The 27,230-nt window shown below is 35.5% G+C and overlaps 1 protein-coding gene across 2 annotated transcripts in view; it reads right to left on the bottom strand.

The window, feature by feature from the left end:
• Nucleotides 1-27,230, bottom strand: part of ABI3BP (ABI family member 3 binding protein) — a 165,546-nt gene that overhangs the window by 94,236 nt on the left and 44,080 nt on the right. Inside the window, exons 5-14 of one of the 2 annotated variants that reach the window (XM_086463717.1) lie at nt 24,307-24,496; nt 21,032-21,088; nt 16,279-16,330; nt 15,126-15,188; nt 13,929-14,024; nt 11,079-11,156; nt 6,161-6,241; nt 4,738-4,812; nt 1,074-1,139; nt 482-556 (exon numbers count right to left, since the gene is read on the bottom strand). In XM_086463717.1, coding sequence (XP_086319843.1) covers nt 482-556; nt 1,074-1,139; nt 4,738-4,812; nt 6,161-6,241; nt 11,079-11,156; nt 13,929-14,024; nt 15,126-15,188; nt 16,279-16,330; nt 21,032-21,088; nt 24,307-24,496 — 833 coding nt within the window. Of the gene's footprint in view, nt 1-481; nt 557-1,073; nt 1,140-4,737; nt 4,813-6,160; nt 6,242-11,078; nt 11,157-13,928; nt 14,025-15,125; nt 15,189-16,278; nt 16,331-21,031; nt 21,089-23,641; nt 23,647-24,306; nt 24,497-27,230 lie in introns of both variants that reach the window. The other variant, XM_086463709.1, reaches the window with a different exon arrangement.

Raw genomic sequence — 27,230 nt, 5'->3', positions numbered from 1 at the left:
AGCCAGTGTCTCAATCTTCAATTACATGTTTTTATAGTGCCAGTTTTGAAATCTGGGCATTTAGAATTACGTCTGTGTTTATATAGAAAGGCTAAAGAAGAGCTAGATTTTCAAAAGACGTTAGAATTTCTGCAGTTCCCATTCACTTCTTAGGACTCAGAGTACTTCAGCAAATCAGGATATTCCGCTTATGAAACTCAGGTGTGGACAGGCCTATTTAAATTTAGTATTTACTGTAAGTCTTATTTAATTTAAAAGCTAAGAATTACATGCTGTAGCCAAATACGGAAAAACCTCCAAATTACTTGTTCAGTATTTCATATAAAATGTCATAAAGAAACCTGCTATTTCATACAGCACTGTCATATCTGCAGCTATTCTTTGTTTATGTCAAACTGAACAAACTATTTAAGGAGAGGCTTTATGTCTCCTCTGAAAATTCCTAACCATCGAGAGGATTAATCTTGTGAGAAATTATTACCAGATCTGGTTGGTTGCACTTCTGTCATACCAGATGTTTTGGATCCTGAAGAAACAGGCTGTGTTTCCTCAAAAGCTGAAAAAATAATCTGAGTTTAAAATGCTGATAGACCTGTGATTTAATGGATTAGCATCGAATAGCTTAGTGAAGGCTGTGCAATTCCAGATGATGCTAATGCAAAGCTAAGCAAGATAGCAGATGGCCTGAAAGTGAGACATGAGACAACTGTGCCATGACAAAAGGAGATGATGGCTTGCAATACCATCCTCTGGCCTCGAAATTTGAGTTCTACATGCCCAAAAGAATTTTTATCAGCAAGAAATTTTATCATATTAAATTTTCTGGGATAAGAGCTGCAGCTATACAAAAAGAAATTAGCTAACGATGAGGTATGACAACACTGCCTCTAAGCAGTTTTTAAGTCAGTGACAAATATGTTTTTCAGCTGGTTGCACAGACATAAGAACGGTGAATAAGCAGCTCTGTAAGTGTTGGTAGCCAAGATTCTAAAGCAGATCTTAAAATTACCATTTGCAGATCTATGAGATGATAAGATAATGGAAAAAAAACGCGGAACTAATCTGCTTATTACCCATGTCCATCTCTCTGGTTTCTGCAGAAGGTAGAGTTACGGATTTCAAGGCTGGACTCTGAGTAGCTAAGACCAAACATGAAAAAAAAATTCGTGATACAAAGACAGACACTCTCCTTGCAAGTGTTACGAAATCTAATTTTAACTGTAACTAAGTTTTTATTTTGTTTGAAGGTCTCTTTTTGCTATTAATTTTTAACCCGTTCAAATTTAGCATACATTATCTAATGAGGCTGAACCCATATCACATATTTTTCTTCACAGTGAAGCAACCCAAACATGATATGTTTGGTCTACGCAGCACTTGCAGGTCTGTATAAACTGGTTACTATTACATTATGTGTAATTATTTTAAGAGGAGGTATAACGGTAAAAGATTAAAAAAAAAAAAAAAAAAAAAAGAGTAGTACAGCAAGGTCAGTGAAATAATCATGAAAGTTTATAAAGAGCATCTTTTATTCATTATGCTGTTATGAAGACTATTACAAAGAACTTATGGTTATTTCACTTTGAAGTATGGATAATCTGAAGTGTGCTTTAATGAAAATGGGAAATCAAGGTGGAATTGGGCATTCTTACCTAAAGACCATCATGAACGGGTTTCCACCACCTGTAGGTTTTACACTACTGACCTGCTTTTCTATTCAACTGTGTATACAGGCCAGTAAGTACCATTCTTTCCAGTAAACATATCTGCACCAGTCACTTATACCCATTTAGGTTATAATATATTTTAAAATTTTTATCTATATTTTTAATTGGTCTTTATCAAGATGAGTTTTTTTGAAAAGCAGTTATAACAGAATTTTAAAATCAAACTTCTCTGAATACTTGAGATTGAGAAAAACAATCAAACAACTAGGTGTAGGGCTCATTTCTAATGTAGGCATGAATAAAAGTCTAATCACTTTTTGGCTTATACTTCATATATTGGATCTACTTTCCCATTTACTTTCAATCCAGTTTATCACATTAACAAATATGATCTCAGGTTACTATCCTGATACATTTGGACTCAGCAGTTGGACCAGATGCTCATTGTAAGTCCCTTCCAACTGCAACTATTCTATTCTATTCTACACTTACAGAGAAGAAATACCAACAAAAGCTGTATGGTTCACAGCTTTTGGCAAAAGCTTCCATTGATCCATTTACATCCAGTAAGAACTATGAGAGATCTCCCAAAGGCATCTGAATGTTGAAGGCATGTTAACAAAGCTATCTTTTCAGTAAGGTTTGAATTCAAAATATACTGACCACACAGAAAGCCTACAAAACAAAGGAGATGTCTCCCTCTGGTACAATCAAGATAGAAAAATAAAGAAAAAAAGCTTTCACGGGAACTAGGGCAGAAGACAGGTCACACACACTTAAACTTCAGAAATTAAGTTTTGCTTTCTTTGCTGATTTTATGACAGCAGGTCATCAAGGCATGCAGAGGCACAGTGCAGAGAAATCTCTGTACGACCCCCTGCCTCGCTCTCACAGAATATCTTTGACTTCAGCATTGACTTCATGGGGAGCACAGATGCTCCTCACATAATTAAATCCCGCTTTTGCTAAGTGGAACTGTTCAGCAGGAATGGAAGACACAAGAGAACAAAACCAGGACAAATACTTGAATGAAACATGTATTTTCCTCAGCTGTTATTATTTTACCTTTACCACTGAGACAAACATAGGATTAGGTTATTATTCCCCAGCAGAAAGCAAAAATACCTCCCATCTCTAATAATTTTTAGGTTTTCAGCTACATTTACAGCAAATAGATCCTTAAATCATTGACTTCCCTGCCCCTCTCCAATGTTGCCACTAACTGGATTTAACCAAACTTCTTTCACTACAGTGAATAAAATATGTATCCCCATCCCCTCAAACATATCTGGAAAAATGCTGTCAAAAATTGTAACAAATTAGGAACAATTTGTGAAGATCATTTTCATGGTCTTAAGAATTCTATTCAGATATGCATTTCAAGAAGTAAGAGCTGTTCCTGGAAATTATTTTAAAATTTGGCAGATTGCATTAAGTAACAGTATGCTGTCTAAATCAATCAGCACTATTATAAGATAATTCCTTGACTAATGCTTAGTGAAACATAAATCCATACTGATTCAAAGTCACTCCATTTAACAAGTATAATAGCTGTTTATATAGATAGCAGCAGCAAGCAGTTGTTCAGGCAGAATGAGATATTTATGATTAACATATGTCAATGACACAGTATAGAGAAATACAGGCCTGTCACAAAAGCAGAGGTCTTGAGAAGGGGTGACACAGGTTATGGCATAGAGGAGTACAGGCATGGGGTGATAAGAGATGGCGACCAGGCTTGGACTGGAGACCACATGTCATAAACAGCTCAGCAATCGTCAGTTGTAGAAACTGCACACCTGGAGCTAGATAAAATTTACTTTAGGGGTAACAACAAGGACACAGAAGTAGTATCTAGCATACACAAATGGCACCATATATGGTAAATTCAGATGTAAGTTGTCTCTCAGCAGAAGAAAGAAAAAGAGGAGGAAGAAATCATCAACATGAACACCACATTCCTCCCACCACAGGACTCCAGATGCTCATAACTTGCTGAAACATCCCCACTCATCAACAACACAAGCATGAAATCACCAAGCTTAAGACCCAGAGATGTAGTGAAGAGTGAGCAAAACACCAGGAAAAAGGGTAGAAACTAAGTTTGTGTGTTACTGTTTTAATTATGTACTGCTGTTATGGAGGCTTTTTCTGTATGTAACTACTCTACCTGGATTAATATTCTTTGTTTTATTCTAAGAGTTAAATCTAGACTAATGATGACTCTTGAATTAGATAGACCATTAAGATTTCCATTACATTAACAATAAATTCTTAGATTCATATACATATATGTAAATACACATGTCTATACATGTAAATGTGTGTGTATATATATAAAATACAACTTTTTTAAAAAAAAAAACCAAACCAAAAAACAAAGGTGTGTTTCCTCTTTGCCCATAAGAAGTCCTTGATCATAATATTTTGACCCTAACACAGGTAAAACTGTTTTGAAAATGTGAGCAGAGCCAACTTTTCTCAAATATCAGGCCTTTCCAAAGTGTCCTGAAGTTCATCACCAAACAACTAATGAATCCAGAAATAAGCAAACACATAATATTTAATATTTAAATCAGAACGACATCCACAAATTATGGCACTTTTAACTAATTATACGAGTATCTGGCAAACTACATGAAAACCCACAGAACTGATGTTGGCTGGAACAGTACTCCAACTGCAAAACAGAGTCAGCCTCAGAAGCTTATGAAGTACTTCCAAGAAAATTAGTAAACTAAGAGTACAGATTTTAGCCAAGTATAAATTGCTATCATTATTCTATAGATGAGTCAGCACATATGTCCTCACGAATTTTTGTTTGTTTGTTTTTTAAAATAAAGCATTAATTGAGAGCACCCTGTCATGACAATAGAGAAAGCAAAACCAGACTTCAAATGAAAGGAGAAATCTGCAAGTTTTCTGAAGAAAAAGCTAATGGCTACCACATTTTACGTACAGAGTGATATTACTGCAGCTGAATTGCCAGAACTTACCAGCCACAGAAACAACAAAAGAATTAGATAACTTTCCACTGAAGTTTACTCATATTTACAAAGAAAGTAATTACCAAGTTCTGTCAATGGACTTTTTGGAGCATCAGAGATTCTGGATCCAGAAGGAAGTGGCTGTATTTCATTAGAAGCTATGATAAAAGAAATAATCAAGGGTTTACTTGATTAAGAATATTACAAGACAGAGTATGGATCTATATTTTGGCTTATAAACCACTCACTCCTGAAACCAATGGTATTTAATAAAAAAGAAAAAAGTGGTTCCAACCTAGGAAAAAACCACACAACTTTGTCACTTAAAAAGGTATGTAGAATACGAACAACATCATCTTTTCCATAATCATAATATAAAGATTGATTGGTCACAGGAATCTGGTAATGAATATCCGTCAGTGACTATGACCACCTAGTTTGAAATTAAGCAGTGACCCATTTTGATTAAATTTCATTTTTGGCAAACAAGCAAGGTTGATTTTACTTTAAAAAAAATTATTAAAAGTTACAATGAAAATTAGATTGACTGATGGTTTAGCTTCAGTAAATTCTGGAAATCTGCTTGCAACTGTAAATGAAAGGAGACAAGAAAGTATGATATTAACATGAATCAATAGGATTATGTAAAAATGTGTTTATTGAGAAGCGTCAGCAGTCATCTTCATGGGAAGATCTGTATTTCAGTTCTGCAAATGCCTATGACCTTTTCCTTCATCATACATCATCCTGTATGTATGCCATCTGTTCTTTAGAAAAATGTAAGCGAAGTTTAAAAAAAAAAAAAAAAAAGAAATACAATCTCATATTTAGTTTTGTGTTCATAACTTTGCATGGTTTGGGGATTAAAATCCAGGCAACAAAATCAACATTGGAGAATTTAGAATTCTGGATGCAATTTAGAATTCTGGATGCAATTCTGGATGTAAGTGGGTGCTGCTGCAAATCACAAAACTAACAATACTACTACTTAAATGAGAAATCTCTCATTCTGAGACATCTTTATGAAGAAATCAGTAGGGCTCTTTTTTCCTCCAGAACAAATACAATCATATCGTGTCACTTGCAATACAAAGTTTTCCTTTTGCATCACTGTTGATGCTACCTAAAGGAACCTGTCAGAGGAAAAACAAGGAGGTAATTATTTGGATTCTATCACTGAAGTTAATTTTACTGACGGAAATTTTATGTGATGTCAGGCATGGGGATCACATAGACAGAAGCCATTACTTTGAAAAATAAAATGGAATCACTCAGTCAAATCTGCTAGCACTAATCACATGTATAAGGGCCACAGTTCAGCCATAACTAGATGCATCCTGCTTTATATTTCAGTGAGCCGCTGGAAACACAAAGGGAAGCAGAAATTTTTAATTAGGACTTCCTTTGGAGTCAATACAAAGGGGATGCAGCAAGTAGCAGAAAAATTCTGCTGGAAATGAAAAGATAATTTAATGAACAAAGGTAAAAACCAGCAAAATTAGTTACCCAGTATGTTTTGAGCTTGCACCAATTCGGGTTTAGGCGTTGATCTAAATTCCTCAGGTCCATGTTTTTTCTCAGCCTGAGCTAGAAGAAAGAAGTTTTATTTAATTTAGAATCCCTCTGATCTTTTCTTTATCTACTGCCCAAATCCCGCTGCTGCTTTTACCACCAATTTATGCCACCTGATTAGACTAATTTCTGCAGTAGCTCAACTCCATCACAATTAATACTTAATTTTGTTTTCATATGTGAAGTCTATATGATATTTTGGATTTATTTTGTTGCAGTTTTACAAAAGGAAAGGAAAATATAAGTCACAAAGAGCAAAGCTAAGATTAGAATCTCACACTGTACTTCAATTACAGCCTGCCAAATTCATTATGATATACATTACAAATAAGATCCATTACATCACGAAGTGTATTTACAAATACTTTCCCGGTTATTCTGGATTATTTTTAATCCTTTTAATACAAATATTATCGGAAAAAGAATAAAGATTCACCTATAATACCTTAGCTTTTTAATTCTCCTAGCTTTTGACTTCCATTCATTCTAATTCCATGTCTTCAGAGTAAGGCATGGGCAGTTTATTAACCAGCCATCAAATGCACCTAAACTGAATTGTTGACCATATTGTAATAAACTAGTGCATAATTATTCTCTTCCAGCTGTTTCACATAATATTTAATTCCTATGGTGTGTAAGTCAAGATCACTTCTTTCCTTTCCATCTTGCTGGAGAGGTCCCATGGTCCCATGGCATTTAATCAGTCATACAGTAGATAGAACTCATAATCTCATATTATAAAATGCCAAAGCTTATTGATACAGATTTCAGATAGTAAAGTCTCAGCTTTGAATATGGTAAGAGCATTAATTCCTTCTACAGAGCAAATTGCACAGTATTTAGCACACGTTGGTATTTAGAGAAGATCTTTAATATTGGTGATCAGCATCAATATACCTCTAAGTTTTAGTATTCATTCAGTTTAATATAAGATCACTTTCTTTTCAAGATACAATGGAAGAGAATTACTTTTGTTTTTCCAGCATGCTCTCCATGCTTTTTCCACAATCCACTGAGTATGCTTCAAGGAAGAACTGATCATGTAGGTTTATAAGCTTCTTACTTCATTTTCCAAAGACAACATGCTGTTTTCCAGATTCTAAATAGTTACTTAGATACTACTACAGTTGTAGCCATTATACGCTTTTCTGTTTTGGAGTCTGGTGCTTTTCAGTGCCACAAAAGCTGGAATATCATCAGATGCTGCCTTATTAGGAGCCAACTCAGCTGCTTCTAAGTCAGTTACAGTGCTGTTACTGTCATCAGTGGAAGCAGGATTTCATTCTACAGAGAAGTTAAAGCAATTGGTCTCTATGAAGCTTGTGGGAGAAAACTTCTGGAGTACTTCAAAAGCTGACATTTTCTACTGGTGAAATGTAATCATAGGGGGAAAAAAAAAACCCACCGCCAAAAGCAAATACAGAACTTTAGAACTCACTATGCTTTGGTCTTTTTCAGAGGTCAGCTGTTTTATACTCATATGAAGCATGTCCCTTGTCAGCTAAGCTAACTGAGCAAGCTGAACAAGAAAAAGCATGCCTAGAATTGGGATGAAAGAAACTAAGCTCTCCTCTGTTTTGCACAGAACATTGTAGGGATTATGTGAATCAACCACAGACATGTTTGTAAAAAAAGACAAAAAAAAAAAAAAAGATACAGGAAACAGAAAGTTTAGGCTTTAAAAGCTAAATTAAAGGAAAAAATAGAGAAATGCCTCTGACTTTTCCAGGGCACCAGATAAACTAGGTTCTTAATGTGCTTGTTCAATTGTAGCTGCAAAGCAAATGATTAACACAATCAAGCAAGGTAAGTTACTTTACTATCACAGCATGGAATACAGCAAGAATACATTTAGGCAGCATTTCTTAAACTATTTTTCTCTCTAACTTCTCTTGACCCTCTCATTCATGTTCCTCTCTTCCTCCACAACTGGAATTAAGATATTCTGATGGAAGCAACAGTCTTACTCCTCCTCATATCCCAGGTGAGCATAAGGGGAAGGTCTTCAGGGGCCAGAAGGAGCACAGGAAGAACAGAACTTGGGAAACATGGCAACAATGGAATTATTCCTACTAAACATTAACCCTAGTTTGATTTCACAGGTAGTACTTTTCATTTCAAGACTATTCTCTATTTCACAAACCTACTTTGATAAATTTCTGGTACAATCCCTTACATAAAGAAACAACTTGCTTGCTTTTTTTTTTTTTTTTTTTTTTTTCCCAATAAACAAACTAGTTCTTTCATGTCCTAGACAAGTATGCTGGTATTTCTAAGTGTTGATTAGCTCTAATTTCCCTCTGAAGTTAATAAAAAGACTCACACTAGATTCAACTGAGAGAAAAAAAAAAAAAAGTAGTAGTAGTTGAAGTGTATTAGACAGCATTTTAAAAATGGAAGAAAAAAAAAAGTATTATGAATTCGAACTGTTATGTTAAGAATAAATTAGTCCTAAGAGGAAAATATTGTGACAGGCTTGGCAAAAACTAACCATGAAAGAGCTACTAACTAGTCTTTCCATAGAAGTGCATGCCAAGGGAAGGGAGGCCTGAAATTAAGAAAATGATGGGATGCCTGGCTGACAAATACATCAAAAAAGTTACTGAACATCACAAGACACACCCTTTGACAAAGACCCAGTGGAATACGTAAGTGGCCCAGCTCATGGGGCCTTTCAGATAGTCCGCTTGCTGAAATACTTCAAACTCCTTTCTTCCCTTCTTGCATGACTGATGATACAATGGCTGCTACAGCACAAAGCTCCTTTTAAATCAGTGTTCTGTTGCCACTTCTCGCACCAGTCCTTAAACTTTTCGCAGCAAATAATTACTATGCTTTACTCAAACAATCCAGTATGATTTTCAAATAGGGAAGGCTGAATGAAACATAATGAAGTAGAGCTTGTTGCTAAACTCAATTAGTTGTGCCTATATGTTACCCTGTCTCTCAAATGCAACCCTTGCAAAAGGCCAGTGCTCAGATCTCTCGCTCAAGTTACTTGTGAAAGTCTGACTCAAATGCTTCAATATTCAATTTGGTTTTGCATATGCAATGGCTAGACAGAAATTACACTTTTACTTTTATAGGATTCACTTTCATTTCCCTGTTTCCTGCCACACTCTTTTTTTTTTTTTTTTCCTCTTTAACTGAAAACCTGTGACCACAATGAATACATTAAAGAATATAAATTGTGTGACATACTCATATTTTAACATCAGACACTGGTGCTGTGATCAACAAAGGATGACTGAAAGGAACGGTCACCACAGAAAAACAGACATGGAAGCAAAACCACAGAGGAAGCATAAAGTGAAGATGAAGATTATTCTAAATATTTCAGTAAATAACTAATGGGTTGATAACAGCAATAATATGTTTAGGTGTAACAAATATTTATATATCATTTGTCACTAAAGACAGTACTTGTCAATATTATCACGTATAATGAAACACATTATCCAACTTCATAAACATATAATTCTGTGCTATATCTAGAGATGACGATGCTTATGGTTAGAATTACTGCGCGCCATGTACATAAACATAGTTACAGAACACAAAGGACAGGAAACACAATGGACCGATTCTCTTCTCCCCAGGTGATATATCAAATCTGGTGCCAGATTTCACAGTAAATAAACCAGTAAATTCTGGGACAAGGAATGAGATATTTTGATCAGATGAACTCAAGCCTGAGGACTAGGATTTTGCGGTGGAGCAAATCATATAAATTCATGCATTCAGTTCTCATTTTCACAAAATGGCCAAATATATGTTACAAAATATATTCCTAGATTGCTTGTTCTGTGGTTACTTAGACAAGGAAAATAATTTCACTAAATAACTGCAGAATTTAAGTCCACAAGAGACCTCAAACCGTAAAACAACAAAAAAATTTAATTGAAAAAATTATTCTTTACAGTTTTTTAAAAAGTATCCACACATTTCCATTAAAAGCAAGCTGTTTATTACACATATGCTAAACTTGTAAATTTCAGAGACATCTTTGATAACAAATTCCTCTGGAGGATCATCTTTGTTTTCTTCTTAATATTTAGGATGAAAAGAGCTATCCATACAAAGCTATTGGAGAAAGGAACTGATGGTTAAAAGTAGAAATTGGCAAATACACTTATCTATCAAGTAGAAAATAAAATCCTGCAAATGTTTTCAGAGAAAAAAAAAAAGATGGATTGGTTAATCTAAAAGATGGTTGTCAATCATTACATGATTTTGCTGCGTTGTTTCATCCTACATGTTTTATTCCCTACATATTCTTTGGGAGGGTTTTGTTTGTTTGTTTGATAAAGACTGAGTTGCTCTGATGATGTAAAGTATGGTATCTTTGATATACTTAAGGAATAATATAAACACAGTCGTATTCAACAGCAGTATCTGTGTGAACCATGGGACATCAAAGCAATACTGTGACACAGCATTTCAGCCAGCCAGGAAATACTTCATAGATGGAATAGAGTAATGCAAGCAAGATCACTATGACTAAGCTAAAATCAAGCAAACCTTCACTGTATTGTTTCCTCAAGTTCTTTTTTTATTTTAAAGCCTTGCCACTGTTTAAGCGTCCTTTCTCCCTTTCAGCAAAGAAGTTGGCAGAAGCCAACCATTGTCTCTGGCAGCAGAATCAAGACTTCAGTCTCAGTTATAGGATAGAAGCCAGACTACAGAAAATGAAGATAAGCATATGCCTACATAAAGAATTCTGAAATGTGGGTCAACAAGTAGGTGGAAAGTCACTCTTCATCATTTAACTCTGAACAAGATGGATTTAATTTTAGTTTATGTATTTGGCAAAGATATTCCACATAGTTTCTAAAAATAGGGTTTTCATTACCTGGGAGGGACTGTGGGGAGATTTCTTGAACTTCTGGTGTTTTGGATTCAGCAGGCCATACTTGAGTTTCATTCTTAGCTAAACGGACAAAGACATTAGAGAGTAATTGCAAAGCTGTATCTGCTCTATTCTACTACAGATTTATTTCTGTCTCATGTCAGTTTGCCAAAGTAAACCAACATGGATACATGCAGAAAGCTGAACACTTTTAGGAATCAACGAACTTCTGCTGCACAATCAGTACAAGCATCTGTCTACCTATGTTAAATCCATGCTTTTTTTGTACCATTTTGTTCATTAAAAGATTCCTTAAAAATAAATTTTGCAGCAAGGATTTTAATGCCTGACAAATCATTACTTTCACAGTGCAAAACTGTCTTCAGTGTTTTCATTTGTCTAGCATTTGAGCATTAACAGCAAAAATGCTTTCCAAATTCAAAGATGTAATACAGTTCTAAGCGTTATGCAAGATTAGTTCAAATAAAATGGAATTGTCACAGCAGTCATGTCCTTATTTTCCTTTCCATGACTTCTAACAATTACAGTGGTATGACAATAGCCTTCTATTCCAACAGACAGAGAGATATTCCAGCAGTGGGTAGAGGGAAAATTAATTAATTTGACTATAATGATACACAGCTTGTTTTTTTTTTTTTTTCCACTGAGGACTAAGGAAATATATTTTGTGGGTTTTTTTTGTTTTGTTTTTTGGTTGGTTGGTTGGTTTTTGTTTTGTTTTGTTTTGTTCCCCCCCCCCCCCGACTCCCACTCTTTAAAAAAAACCTATTAATTTTTTGATTAAGTAAGCAAAAAAATATTTTGCGAATTCAATAAATATATTATGTGATTTACTAGTTTGACTTTTCTAAATAATACAGAATTAGAATAGTTGCAGTATATCAGCAAATGATAATTAGTCATAACTTCACACACACCATAAGCCTTATTGCATTTTATTGCCCAACATTCTTGGGCATCAGCGAGGGACATCTGTATAGATTTGGACAATATGTCTTTTTGTCAATTATTTTACACATTTAAATTATTTCTCAGAGTATTTTTGCTTTCCAAGAAATGACTCTTCCCTGTTTTACACTCCTTTGAAATCTAGTAGTCCCTTGTACATACACTTATGTACTTCAAGTTCTCTGGTAACTAACACATAGTAAACAGAACAGAACAAAACATCATTTGTCTGCCCTGGTTGTTTTCACAAAGGTGTCTGTGTAATCTGCCGTAAGACCGGATCTAAACTGGCATCACATCAGCTATCTGTTTTAGACATGTCAGATATTTTAAATTTAGAAGTCAGAGTTCTACGTTCAGCCAGCTGAGGAAGTTGGACACCTCTAGGACAACTGAAGCTACCTTTGTCTTTTTCCCCATCTTTTGCTCATAGTCATATTCTGCCATTTTTACTGTGCACAATACTGAACCTTATGACCTATCTGAAAACACAACGCTGTTTTCCTGCAGAAAGATGTAATTTTACTGGTGGAAAATGCAAACAAATATAAGACTTCTTGATACTGTAGTCCAAAACTAGTATTAGAGGTCTTAAAATACATTTTATTAGCAGTAAAGGGATATGACAAACAGATTTGTCAAAATATGGTCTACTGAGTTTCAATGGTACCTTTGTTACCAGGACATCATATACACATTAAAAACAAGCTAGTAATGATAAACACCTTGTATATGCTTGCTGTTCAAAGAAAATATTAGTAATCAAGCTAACAATGTGATTAATTTTGTCATCGTAACTGAAAACCAGTGATGCTCTGTAATGTAAATACTGTAATTAAGTTTTAACTTAGCTTAAATTTTCAGCAGCCGCAGATGATGCTAGCAATATTTGTCTGTCAAATACTGGTAAATACTTCCAGATACTGATTTTTAAGCCTTACTCCAAAAATATTCCTACTCAAACACATTCAAATATTATTCTACTGTGTAGCTCTACCCTTACTCAAACACAGTATCCTAACAGGAACAAGAACTGCTGTGCTCTCACTGCAAAGCAAGGCAATCTGAGAATGTGCCATGGCCAGCAATGGAGCAACAGAGTAAACTAAACAAAGTAGAAATAAGAAAGGAAAAAAATCTCTCCCAGTTGTTCATTGTTCAAAGTATTAAGACTAGCCAAGCCAAAAGTCATCAGCTCCAGAACTGGACTCAAAGGATCTGTGAAAGATGCACTACGGGCATTCTTTAGGTTTTTAAAGACAGCTGTATTTCCCACAATTATGCTATTCACAGATGATATGGAGAGTTACCGATGTTAAACAAAAGCGTCAATCTTTTTCCTGCAGGTTTCAGGCATGTTCACAAGATACACATGAAACCTGTACTGAAATGTTCTAATTTCCGGCTACAATTTTTTAAATGAATTTAATTACAGATAATAAATAAGAATCTCTTAATGAAACAATTTCCCACATATACTCAAGTCAGGACTTATGTAATTCAAATTCACTGAAAATTTAGTCTTTCAAATGGACACACAAATTTCCATTTTTAAAGACATATATTGAATGATATAACCTATGAAAAAAATAAGTTACACTGTAAAACAAAATAAAACCCCTGAACTCCATAAACATGACTGGTTTCCCTCCTTTCCTCTATGGATCAAAGCTATTGCATATTCTTTTAAATAGCTGTGAAATATTTTAAAAAACTGTTCCGATGTTTTAAAATAGGCTAATTTCTATGAATCCTTAATTAGACAAACAGAAAAAAGAAGGTAAAAGAGGGGGGGAAAGGGGGTTTCTGCTTGCATAAATGATCTCACATTGCTACACTGCTGATAGTGCTGATGAACAATACCACTTAGTTGATACTGCTTACCTATCTTTTTCCTGGATGCTTGAGGTGTACCATCTATTGTCAGAAGAGGAGGAAGTTTCTGCTGAGATTCATTGAGACCTGGAACAATAAGGTGCACTACACAGAAAGATGTGTGACGTTAATTCCAGAAGAGATGAAAAACACACCGTCTTCCCCCCGAGGTATGTGAGCAACTACTACTGAACCATTGTGAGTTTAGTCCCAGTATCTGGGAAATCCGTTAGTTCTATTCAGTAATTATCACTCCCATTTGGTGCTATTTCCCCTTTACACCACTCACTGTATTATCACCATTTCATGATTAATCAGGATTGAAAACAATTCAACATTAGAGCATACAACACTGGAGCATACAACCCTGGAGTACTGCAGTATCAGAGATGCTGAGACATTCTGTCTAGTGGGCCAAGAGGACTTGACACCAAACGTGGTTGGTAAGTATCTGATTCCCATCAATACATAAAAATTCACACAAAGCAAAAGTTAGGGAGTTATACAAAGTATTTCTGTATATATAAAAGGACTAAACACCTTCCTGAATCCAGGAATAAGTTGGTCGTGAGGTGCATGACACAGTGAGCCTTTCCTATCTGTTCCAGGCAGACCAGTAGTTCATTATACTAAGTAGTACCTGATAGGATTTTCCTATTTTTATGTTCTAAGCCAATATTGTGTATTCTTACAGGTCAAACAAGAACAGAAAGCACAAAACCGACTGGCTTGGGGGAAACAGTGATGCCCCGAGGTCTAAAATCAAGCTCTAATTGCAAGGAAGATTACAATATACATCACTGTAGCCTAAATATATCTGTACAGGCTTTGTCTGTAGATGGTATGTTATCATATCATCTTAAAAAAAAAAAACATCAACAAACAAACAGTAAGAACAACCCCTGATCTCAATAAGATCTTTGCCACAGAACTTTACTTGAAGTATGAAAGGCCTTCTTGGCTTAAACAGTGACAGTATCTTCTTTTAATTACTATGACAATAAAATGATTCTATTTCCCTTAGGCTACATCATACTTCAACCAGCTGTACCACCATAAAATATAACAAATACTTTCTGAACCAGCTGCAAAATACCCTTTGATATGCAATGAAAGAACAGTCAAGATCATGAAAATTAAAAGTATTTACACAATTTAGTTTGCAGCCAAAGATGAGGAAAAATAATAAAAATATCTGCTAGTCACCTAATATTGCTCCTGGCAGAGAAGAACTATCTGAAGTTTTTGACTGCGTCCGATTTTGAATAACTGTGGAGACAACACAGGGATATTAGAAAATAATGTTAAAAAATCCCAAACAAGAAGCAAACCCACACCTGAGACAAACCTCAGCATTCTGAAAATCTTCCCTCAACTTAATAATTGCAGATGAGGACACCATCCTAATCTTTTCTGCATTTGCATTCAGTTTGAGAGACTGCAAACTGTTTCCTCCACATCACCTCTTAACTGTGCATCTCTTTCCCCTAGCATATCAGTTTTACATCCTTGGTGAAAAATGACATTCTATGCTTATCTTAATATAGCGCCAGCTCTAGGCCATCTCATTACCCTGCCATTCACAAGTCTTCAAAAAAAGATGCACGTGAAGTAAATGTCAGTACAGTCATATTTTAATGATAATTATCGTATTTTGCTTTCACGCCACCCTCCGGTGTTTTCCTTTCCTGAACTGTGAAATACTTCCAAAGACAATTTACTTGATTTTGTTACTTAAAATTATTCACAATACAATTTCCACTAGCAAGTTTTAATCTGGAGCTTATTTTCTATCAGCTATCTTTAAATAGTTAATTTTCAAAGATTACACTACTATACTACCTTTCACTACCAGAGAGAAACAGGAATTTCTAAAGGGCAATATGTTTAAGTTTACTGTAGATATATCTCTCCACTGACCAAGGAAAGGAGAAGGGAGTCTAAGTAAATGACTTAGCTGAAGATACCCACAAAAAAGTTTCATAGCATGGACCTTATCCATGCTGCTGCCCTTCATGCCTGACTATGAAGTTATGCACACCTGAGAGATCAACATACCCAAACAATCCAGTTGAAAAAGAATGGATACTGGTAGAAATCAGAACCAATTGGTATCCATTCAATGACTCAACTATGTAATTGTTTATAATGCAATGTAATAGCTCATTTTATTAACACAGATAGGTAACTGCTTAATAGTCTTTATAGTTAAAGGATATCATTGTTTGTAAGGTTCCACTTATTCTAAGGGGAATCTTTCATGACATTCACATCCGAGTCAGATTTTTTTTTTTCATTTTAATTTTAAGTTACTCTTGCAGAGCATAAGAATCAATTTAAAAAAAATATACAACTTTACCTTGTTTGATTATTGTGACAGGGACCAACTTCTTATTATCACGCAGTGTAAGCTGAGAGAAGAGGGGGGGGGGAGAAAAAAAGCCTTGGTATAACTGCCATAATAGTGACTGAACTTAGTTACAAAAATAGATGGCTCTAATCCAATACTGTGCCTGCCCCAAGTTAAGACTGGATATGGCTCTAGCCCTTGTCACTGAAGGTTACACTATCGCTTCAGTTCCCATGGGCTAGTATGGTAATATTGCATTTTGATCTCCTTTTTTCAGCTTGAGATGTTTCGCTTCATAAAAACACAGTATTTGACAGCTTAGGAATCCTCAATCCTTTTTTCTTTTAAGAATCTCTTCAGCACTCACTGGGGAGTAGTCCAGAAAGCTAAGAAAAGCAGAAATTTAACTCCAACAAAACATCTGAAACACATGCAATTACAAATTTGGTCACAGGATATAATCATATTCTTGGGAGTGATATATTCAGAACACAAACTATTCCAGAACCAGGTGTACATTTTTAAACTATCAGCACTCTTGGGTGCATAGTCTGCCTAAAGTAGATTAACTCAGAGTCATTTTATCTGGTGAAATTGTTTCCAAAGTGTAATTGGCCAGCCACTCCTGTTCTTCTCACATTTTTATGCCTAATACTTGGTCTCCTCTGCTGTTCACTTCTCATTGACCCAGATTACTTTTTGCCTAAGTGTAAATCTTTTCCATCATTTTGATACCACGAAAACAAGGAACCCATGAATGAAACCCACATTTATTACAAGGAAGAAAACAGCTGATCCCAAAGATAATAAATCAGTATTCACTACCATACATGGGTACTAGGAACAACTTCCGAAAGCTTAATATACACTCAGGCAATGAGAAGAGATAGACTTTAATGCAAGCAACGTGAAAAAGCTAACTACATTAAAAGTGTGTGTGTGTTCCAGTTATATCTGAGTTACAAGAAAATAACTAACAATTACCTTTTATGACAAAGCTTTAATTATTTACCTAAGGATAACTATTTTTGCTCTATTCTAAATATTAAAAAAAAAAAAAAAAGCTGTAAAAGCAATGGTTGGGTACACATCAAACACACACCAAAGTCTAAGAAGCTGAAAGAAGGCAAATCTCAACAAGATGTCCCTTTCCTCAGGGAAATGGATAGTGGCTGCTTATTCTATGAAAGCCATTACTTTCTGCTACCTAATAACAGTTTTGCATTGGCATGAACATAGTTTGAAATTAAGTGGAGATTTCAATCATTGTCATTAACGAAGAATATAAAATAATTTTCCTTTTTTATTGCTTACTATTTTTCTTTTATTATTAACAAGTTTTACATTTCTATTTTGCCTTCTAGTGACAAAATGTGTGACAGATTATCAGCTTTCAAAGTAACCCTGCTGTTCATGTGACTAACAAGTGGGATGAAATGCATTTATCAAAGGAAGATGTTAATTTTATTTTATTTCTCATCAGGAGCACTGCAATCAAATAAACAGCTCTCAAGTTGTAGTGAGCACTCATGTAACTCCCATGTAGAACTTCTAATCATGATTATTATCAGTCCTTTTACTAGCAAAAGGTTCTTATATTGGCAAGACCATCCTTTCTTTGTTGACTAATAATGGATGACTGTAATAACAGCAGTATGAAAATGTTAAATACATTAAAATACATTCAGAATTTAGTTTCTCACCCAAGAACAAATCATTGACATGAAATCTGTGTTCTGCAGCTGCTATAATTACACTGCTTACCTGCATGAATCTGCAAATGCTGCACTTGAAATCTATGGCTGTGTTTGTCAATCCTCTCAGTCTCCAAAAAGTGACTACTTTAGATATTTCTATGTCTACTAAAATTTACTACGGGGCAATTTATTTCAGAAACATCAGCATGTCATCTGTGAGAATGGCACTACTAAGTATATTTTACAGAGAATACAAAGCATACAGGTATCATGAACATAAGTTATTAAAATGACTGTGGCATCTCCATGAATGAAGGAAGCTGGCAAATAATGTATTTCTTAATCTCAGAGGAAAATTAGACATATAAGTTATACCATAAGTCAGGCATCTTGACTTCTGACCATATACCTGTGGCATATTGAATAAAGGACTGCAGTTCTCAGACATTCTGTCAAACAGCATATGGCAACATTAAGAAACACTTGTTTTTTCTGCCCCTCTTATATTCCAGTACTCCAAAAAGCCACAAACAACTGGTATGCATGTAAGAGACTCCTCAAGGAAGGATCACAGTCAACCTGGATTGAATAAGTTTTGGAAGAGCAAGTGTGTTTTCTTCTAGAGTTTAACAAGCAATAGAAGTTGAGAGTCCTGCTTTTTGGCTGGAAAAATAGAGGGGGACCCCATCTTTCAGACTGACATAAAATTACAGAAACCTGATCAGATAGAAGAGGAAATAAGTTTCAACTGCATTCTCTCCACCCTACCACCATCCATTGCTTATGAAGGCAAAAAAGAATGACCGTGTCTAGAGCTTTCCTTTTTTTCCCCTCTCTCATTAGTTGTAGTTCACACAGCCCCAGGAACTTAGAGACTTAAAGGACGAACCTGCCAAAAGAAACACAAGCTGATATGTGATGGATGTTGAAAGGGCAGAATGAATAGATGGATTGGTCATGTTGCTTTAATAAACAGCCTTTAAAAATGTCTCCTTACAGGGAAGGGTTAGGACCATGCTGATATGAGCCAGTTGTGCCTTTGGAGCAAAATAAGACACAAACAAAGCTTGGCCTAAATGACACTCACTCTGGCTTTGCACTGACGAGGCGATTGCACCACTGAAACATACCCCACCTAATTCTGTGGAAACTGAAGTAATAACGTAAACTTAAGAGCTGGCCACTATGTGCTTCCCAGCCTTATTTTTATGGCTGTTTGCACCACTAAAGTGAGAATGATAAGGGAATTTTTAGAATAATCTACGGAATGTTTTCATGGTATTTCTGTGAAGGGTGATAAAGAAGTACTGCTCTGGGGCTAAGCCCTGTGAAGCCGACCAAAAAGACAAGACGTTGGCTCCAGTCCTCCTTTCATGCTTAAGCTGTGCAAATATTTAGAAAACTGTTTTAGCTCACTTTCTCAGGACTTCTCTTGCATAAATAGAATCCCTACTTCCACAGAAGTGGCATAATCGAGTCAGGGTCCTGGCACACAGCTTTGCTAACAGGAATAAAGGAACTCAGCTTGTGCTCCATATGCCAGAATGAATTACCTGCTCCTGGGCTGTCACACGTAACACTAAAGATGCTTATGCAACTGATGGGAAGAACAGTAAAGTTGATTTCATCAACAACATAATGAGATGAGCACCTTCCTGAATATCTAATCACCTGGCTTCATACTACTCACAGATAAAACATTTTCTCTTGAATGTGAGACATGACTATGTTTCTAATAACCTAAGTATTACACTGCTCTAACTCTGGATGTAATGTTATAATTAAAGTATTACTGTCCTAAATGAATACCTACAAGAAAACATTCCTACAAGAAAACTTATGTAATGAACTATGGTTTGATTCCTAAAGGAATTCCAAGTCTGGTAATTACAGACCATTTACAATGTTGTACAATATGTAGAATGAAGAATGAGAAACCACACATTTCCTACCATGAAAACACTTGGAAAATCAGAGACAGAACATGTGAAGACAGAATGTGAAGAACGGATTTTTCCCGTATCATAATCATCACTCATGAGTCAACCCTTTAAAATGTCTGAAGTAACACTGACTTCTACAACTTTTCTTGGGAAGTTACCCCATAGCCTACCTCAGGGATAGTACCTTATAAACAAAGCCAAACAAAAATAAGCCCAGAAGATTAGCTACCGAAACTTGCACTTTGATGAAAAATTAAGGAAAGGAAATATGAAGAAACCAATTTAATTTCATAGTAGAGGAGGTAATGCTCAGAAGTTATGAATAACGTGTCTTATTTTTCATTGTATTAAAACTAATCTACTAACAGGTTCAATTTACAGATCCTTCATTTCTGCTTCAGCTCTTGGAAGCAAAAAGTATCTAGGTATGGGAATACACAAACGTATGAAACCCACCCATGCTTGCTTGACAGCTGTTATGGAAAATGCCAGATGAGAAAAAAAAAAAAAAAAAAGGATATTAATAAATATTGATATTTATTTTTTACAAAAATCTTCAAATGCTTTGATGAAACTGTTAAAAATTCTACCTTGTCACCTGCAAGGATTTCATGATCTGCCTAGCAGTCTTGATAAGAAAATTAAATTGCCCTTTCCAGCTTCCTCTAGTTCTGCAACACTTGCCTAACATATGAGAGCTATTAGTGAATTCAATGGGATGACTAACGATTTTAGAAGACCTGAGTATACACAAGATTACTCTATAAATGACAGCACTACCTTATCACAAAATGAACTGACCACCACAAGTATCACGGGTTAACAAAACTGACTACTAGAAAGGGATAAGCAAATTCTAATGTTTAGAATCCACACATGGAAACCAGAAGCTTCGTCTTTGTTAAACAGGAATCATCTCAGCTACAGTTCTCACTCACTTCTTCAATCCACACATGTAACAACTTCTCCATACAATTATCTAGTCTTAGATTTAACAGACTTTTTTTTTTATATTGGCAATTTGTGGCCATAGTATCTTTCTTGCTTTACTCTAACAGAGAAGCAAAAATTTGACCACACAAAATACAAATCTGGTATAAAAAATGAGACTGTTTTGCATACCTGTGTTTGGGAATTGGGTACCAACTTGTACATATTCTGGAGCTGTCCATTTACTTTATCTAATTTGACAGAAAGATAAATAAATACACGGAATTACTTTTTGTTTTGTCCAAAGTAAAGCAAACCAAGTTTATTCACCTTTTTCAATAGCTAAGAAAGTTCAAAGGCTTAATTACAAGGTATAAAAACACACCATGTAACACTTGTTTGGTCCTGTTTCTCCAGCTTAATTAATTCATCCGCAAAGCCTCCTCTTCACATTTTGACAGAGAGGAAATGAAACGTATTCCTGTTGCTCTACAACAGCAGGTAAGAGAGCTGAAGTGGTCTTTGGGGCTTACTAAGGAGAAGTTATAGCTGCCTAAGACGATTCTTTAATAAAATTAATATAACCACAACACTAGTACACACAGAAGAAACTTGAAAAAAGAATTTCTACGTCCTATCTGTCAAGCTTGTACTAGGGCTGTCTAAAAGCAGCAAGTTTCAAGGTCTCCAATAGTTATTCTTGTTTTTAAGTGCACTCTTCTAAAAGAAATGCACATTTAGCACTGGCAATACAGAGAAGGCATATCACTTCTCTTTGGGTCTAACATGGTTTCCTTTATCTCAATATATGAACAAAGCAACGCACAGACTTAATCTCTGAAATTATTCTCTTAGGTTTTTCCTTTTAGCTTCTTAGCATTAGAAGCTTCTTGTGAGGCAGCTGTTAAGCACAGAGGAAAAGCAGACCCTCCCAGCACCTCTTATGTTCTAGGCATGATGCTTTAAACTTTGTCTACATCTTCCACTTTTACACTTTTCTGCTCCCTTTGCATCAAGAGGTGTATAAACAAGAATCAAGCTAAATGTTACCATATTTCTTCACAACTCCATCCAAAACAGATAAGCAATAGAAAAAAATTCAGCTATAAAGAAATTTCAATTGACAGACATTGAAGTTGACATGCTATCCTAAAAAAAAAAAAAATCTTTCAAATTGCTTGATATTTCCCAGAAACAGAACCTACTATTGGCCTAAAGACAAGGGGAAACTGACAAAATTTTCACACTGACTTCATGAGAAAATCATGTTAAGATGGTGAGAAATAATCTAATTTCGTCTCATTTCATAAATTTTTTATTTCATAAATAAATGTTGAACATCTGCCATGCCTTTTATGTCTTCCTCAAATCATGAATTAAAAACAGAGTCTTCTCCCAACCCCTCCCAACATGTTTCATATAACACAAAAATTTGGCCTGTAGATTCAACAAATACAAGTACATGCAACAGGAATTTCAGTTGATAGTAATTTATATATTCTTCAGTAAGAAAAAGAAGTTAACAGTGAAGGATGTTTCGTTTAGGTTGAGATGCTTCTTAATATACGAAGAGACCTTGAGTTGCTGCAAGACAGTAAGTTAAAACAGAAAAAAGTGTCCATTTGTGCTGATTGGTAAACTCCTGTGCAGACAGACGGTTACAAAATTGTAATAAATGTTCACTCTCTGTTTATTGTCCATAGTTTCTGTATCTACCTACTGTGCACTGACAATATGAAAGGCTTGAATCTGAAAGATGCTGACAACTTTCTGATTAGAAGATACTTTATCAGGAGACCAGAATATAGACAGACAGGGTAATTGCAAGTTCCCTGGATTCAGCTGCTGCAGAAGCATCCACTGAATACACAGATCTACATTCTAGGAAAAACCCATCTAATCTAAATAGAATATGAAGTCTTACAAGTAAGTATCTTTCAACCAAACTTAATCTAATCTGTCTCCGTAACTTAAAAGAATGATTCTCCTGGCCTGTTAAAAATGTATAACATCTGTACAAAACAACATGTAGAAATATGTCATATACAAAGAGCAAGTTTGGTGATGCCAGTGGACATTTCAGTCAGTCTCAAGCACAGTATTAAACTATAAAGAGTGTGCTCTTTTTATTCTCTCCTATTTTAAGTTTTCAAATATATTCCAGCACTTGCTCTACAGATGACTTTAAAACATTTAAAATTTAGGAAAACCAGCCATTTAGTAAGGCTTCTTTAGTGCTGTGAAGCAGCATTTCTTTTTGTGAGGCAGGTATGGGAAAATATTACCACCATTCTCCACTTTAAGCCCATGGTATAACGGTGACATTCCTCTGGACTGCTAAATGACTCTATGGGCACTTGGCAAGTATTTCAAAGTTACAGCTTTCTAATTTATGATGAGCGCCAGCAAAGCTCTTTAATGGGGAGTATGAGGGCTTTTGCAGTGTTACAAGCCACCCTACTTCTCCCCTCCCTTATTCTCAAGTATATCGAGCTGTGTAATTCGCCTACAAACTGGCAACAGAGGTTCAGCTGGAAATCTCGTATGAATAAGGCTCTCTTATGAGAATTCCCATTCTTCACATTTTGAGTCAAGCTAGAAATACTGAGCACAGGAGTTTACAGCGTTTTCCAACCAACATCACACTCAGAAATACCTTTAGTAAATGCTTGAGGAAAAGAAATGAAAATGGACAATGTCTCTCAAGTCCTCTCTTCAGAAGGAGGAAGACTCTGCTGCTGCTTATTTCCTCCATTGATAGCAGTGATTCTTTGAGCAGTACAAGGGTTAATTTGATATTACTTTGCCTGCATTGTCTTGGGACTTCGGAGAAAAAGCTTAAGATATGACTGAGAGAACAGCCAGAGATGCCATACACTACCTCCATGAAAAACCAAACAAAAGCATACATGACAACACATGCTTCAAACACAATTTATGTAATTCCTTGACTGAGAATTAACTTCAAATTCAACTTTCCAGCAGAGTCATAAAGGGTCCATTGTGATGCATGCTGGACAGGACAGGCGCTGCCTAGCTTTCAACCAGCATGAACGTAAAAGCAGATATAAAAGAAGATTCAAACAAGTATAATGCTTTCCATCAACTCAAATTAGTAATAATCTCATTATTCAAGGCCCAAAGAAAAAGCTTAGAATCCAGTTGAAATGGTAAACATACATACTCAACACTTCATGTGTATCTAAACTCATTACTGTTAGATGTCTACCAACCTGCAGCAGATCCTCTACTACTTGCAACAAGAAGAGAACACCTTTCAGAAGAGTAGGTGGCTATTTTTCAAACACAAACTATTTCTAGATTTACCAATTCCTAAAAGAATTTGTTAGGGGCATAAGGCATATCATTTAAACAATGAAAACCTGATCAGTAGCTTACTCTAATATCACAATAGAGGAAAAAGCACTGTCAAATTGAGTAGCTATTTAGTTAATTATTGTCAAATACTTACTCGACAGAACTGTCTTATGATTGAAAGTCTTGCTCCAAATACCATCCTCTACATTGTCTTTAACTCCAAATTCATAAAGTGTGTTTGGCTTCAGATTCTCCACCACTGTCTCTGTAACTGGGCAAAGCTGAAAAACCCATTTCTTGTCTTTACCCTTTTCTCTGTAGCGAACTGTATAGAACCTGCTTGACAAAAAAAAAAGAAAAAAATAATAAATTTTCTTCATATGGAAACTCACTATAACCATTTTAGTTAGGAATTACTAAAATAACTTCTACCCACCATTGTTCTTGTTCTTTCTGGCCCCTTATGGTTAACAAATATCAGAAAAGCCAGCATATTTTCCCCGCAAACGTACTGCCGGCCCAGTCATCTCCTAGATACCTACGTGCTCCCTATCACACAGACCTGACATTAGGAGTATTATATCAAGCGCAAAAGAACAGTCTTCTTATTCACAAACAAACATGTGTGTGAGGTTCTGACCACAAACCTCAAGCTCACTTTGCAAGCAATTCCTGTGATTCTGACATATGGCAGAACCAGTCAATTGAATCATGAGTATATTAGTCAGGAAGCCTCAACCAGTTTCTCAAAATCTTCTGTATCCGTCCAGGGGAAGGTGTTCCCCTCAAAATTAGTCCAAAAAGATTCTCAAGGGAAAACCAGTAATACTTGACATTTAAATAATACATTCCTCATTCAGTGATCCCATTATGTATTGCCCACACTTCAAACAAGAAAGTAAACCAAGATATTACTTTCAGCAGTTTAAATCAATAATGTGATGAATGCTAACAGATTATGAAAATAAAAAACATTTCTACGGAAATTGCCCAATTCAATCAAGCAGCACCACCCTGAAAAATTATGACTGCAACGCTAACCAGTATAAAACAATGCAGTGTAAATGGTGAGAGTTACGGCATAAGAACTCCACCGGCTGTTACAGGCCCATTTTCAATATACATGCTGAATCACTGCCAGAATGAGGTGAGGTTTTCTGTTTCTGTAAAAACAAATCTCGGAGAGATCTGGCAACTTTTCATTCCATGTGCTACTGAAAATTATTACACATAATGTAAAGCATATCCGTTGTCCAAATCCATCTTACATTTACATCAGCTGAGAAGGGACGAATTCCATCCAATTGCCTTTTTCCATACTTCAATATAGCAAATTAAGGCCAGAAAACAAACACAACTCTAAAACCCCAGGTGCATGCCTAAGAATCACTCAGAAGCAAAAAGAGTAAGAAATTCAGGTTGTGAAATTTAAGCCAATTATTATATAGAAAAAGATATGGAGAGAAAGGAAGGGACCTTAAGAAAACTACCCCACAAAGTTCTTTAGTCATTTGAAAAGGTTTCAAAAGTGCAGATTAAAATGGAACAAATATAATTCTGCCAATGCATAAAGCTGCTTTTGCCAAAGTTACAGAAGAGCACTTCCAGAGTAGAGTATATGTGAAAGATGACCGTTGAGTATACAGGGAAATTCCTGCTTCATTATTAAAACACCACCTAAGACAAGGCAAGTGCCAATCACGGAAAGTATTTTCATACACAATGATTCACTCTGTTAACCTATTTTATCTCATAACTGTCCAATTTCTTTTCTTGGCAGCAGAAATATAGGTTCTTCTGCTTTAGTTGCTACAATTCAGCTCATTCAGGTATTCTGCTGGGTTACAAAATTGATATTTATGTTGGCTCACGTAACTCTCTTCATTAGCTGCACTACTTTGTGTTCAAAACAAGCCATAGTCTAACCCAAACCTTGGAAAGGAAAGAAATATGACTAGTAGCGAATAACCTCTCTCTTCTTATTGATTCCTGGACTACCAAGCAACAATCTTCATCCTTACTTCCATGGGCTGTGATCTACTCAAATTTCATGTCAAGCAATAGATCTAACTGTCAGCTGGACTGACAAAGAATGTTTTTAACAACACATTATTGTCGATATATTAAATGAGGAAAATTTCTCCTCCTTTATCCTCTTAATCCTTTCATACGTAGTCACCCAGACATTAACAGGCAAGAAAACCTTAGCTGAAATCTCTGTCACTATCTTGCAAAAGACGTAACAGTAATAAACTAATCCCATCTGTGACATTAATGCATCTTGCTGGACTTCACAAAGTCTCTTGGCAAGGGATTTAGAATAGGTATAGATAGATCTATGATCAAAACGTGAACGATAAATAGTAGTCACATTCTTTCCAGCCTGCCTGAAAGAAGAAATTTCATTTCTTTTCATCTTCACCCTTACCTTTTCCTACCTGTTTTAGTTGAATAGGGTAGAAATAAAGTGATTGTATATGATGGAAAGAAAACAGTATACTGATTCATTTCAGTTATTCAACAGTCTAAATTAATAGCTGCATCAGAAATGAGGAGGAAAGAACCCCACCACAAACGTGTTCATAATGAATAAGCTTTTAAGTGGCTGCTCCCACTTGCTTCTACTGTAGAAAACGTTCTGGTTTTGAATACTGTCTCCACAACTGCAAACTTCTTCTCCCTAATGTGAATTAAAATTTTGCAAGAACGCTTGCACACCAAGAAATATCTTTCACCAAAATGCAATACTATTAAAAAATCTATCAAGAAAATTTTCACAGTTGTGCCAAAGTTTGCCATTAGAAATAGAAACATCTAGCATAGAAGAAATGTGCTTCCAACTCCAAGCTTTCCAAGCCTGTAAAAACTTCACCAAAGGTGTAATTATTTTGATAGAAACTTGCCACAATGAGTAGTAAAAACACTGACTGCAGTGACAGAATTTCCTCAACCATTTTGATAAAAAGCAACCAAAATGAAGTTCCATTTAACAATTTGCAAGTCACAACCGTTTGAGTATTAAAAATATCCAAATTGTAAACAACATGCAACTTTTGGGGAAATGCAATAATTT

The sequence above is a fragment of the Leptosomus discolor genome, chromosome 1 (assembly GCF_034619465.1).
Source record: "Leptosomus discolor isolate bLepDis1 chromosome 1, bLepDis1.hap2, whole genome shotgun sequence".
In the NCBI taxonomy this organism is placed as follows: Eukaryota; Metazoa; Chordata; class Aves; order Leptosomiformes; family Leptosomidae; genus Leptosomus; species Leptosomus discolor.
Note: the sequence above shows the minus strand (reverse complement) of the source record. Positions and strands in the feature narration are given on the sequence as shown.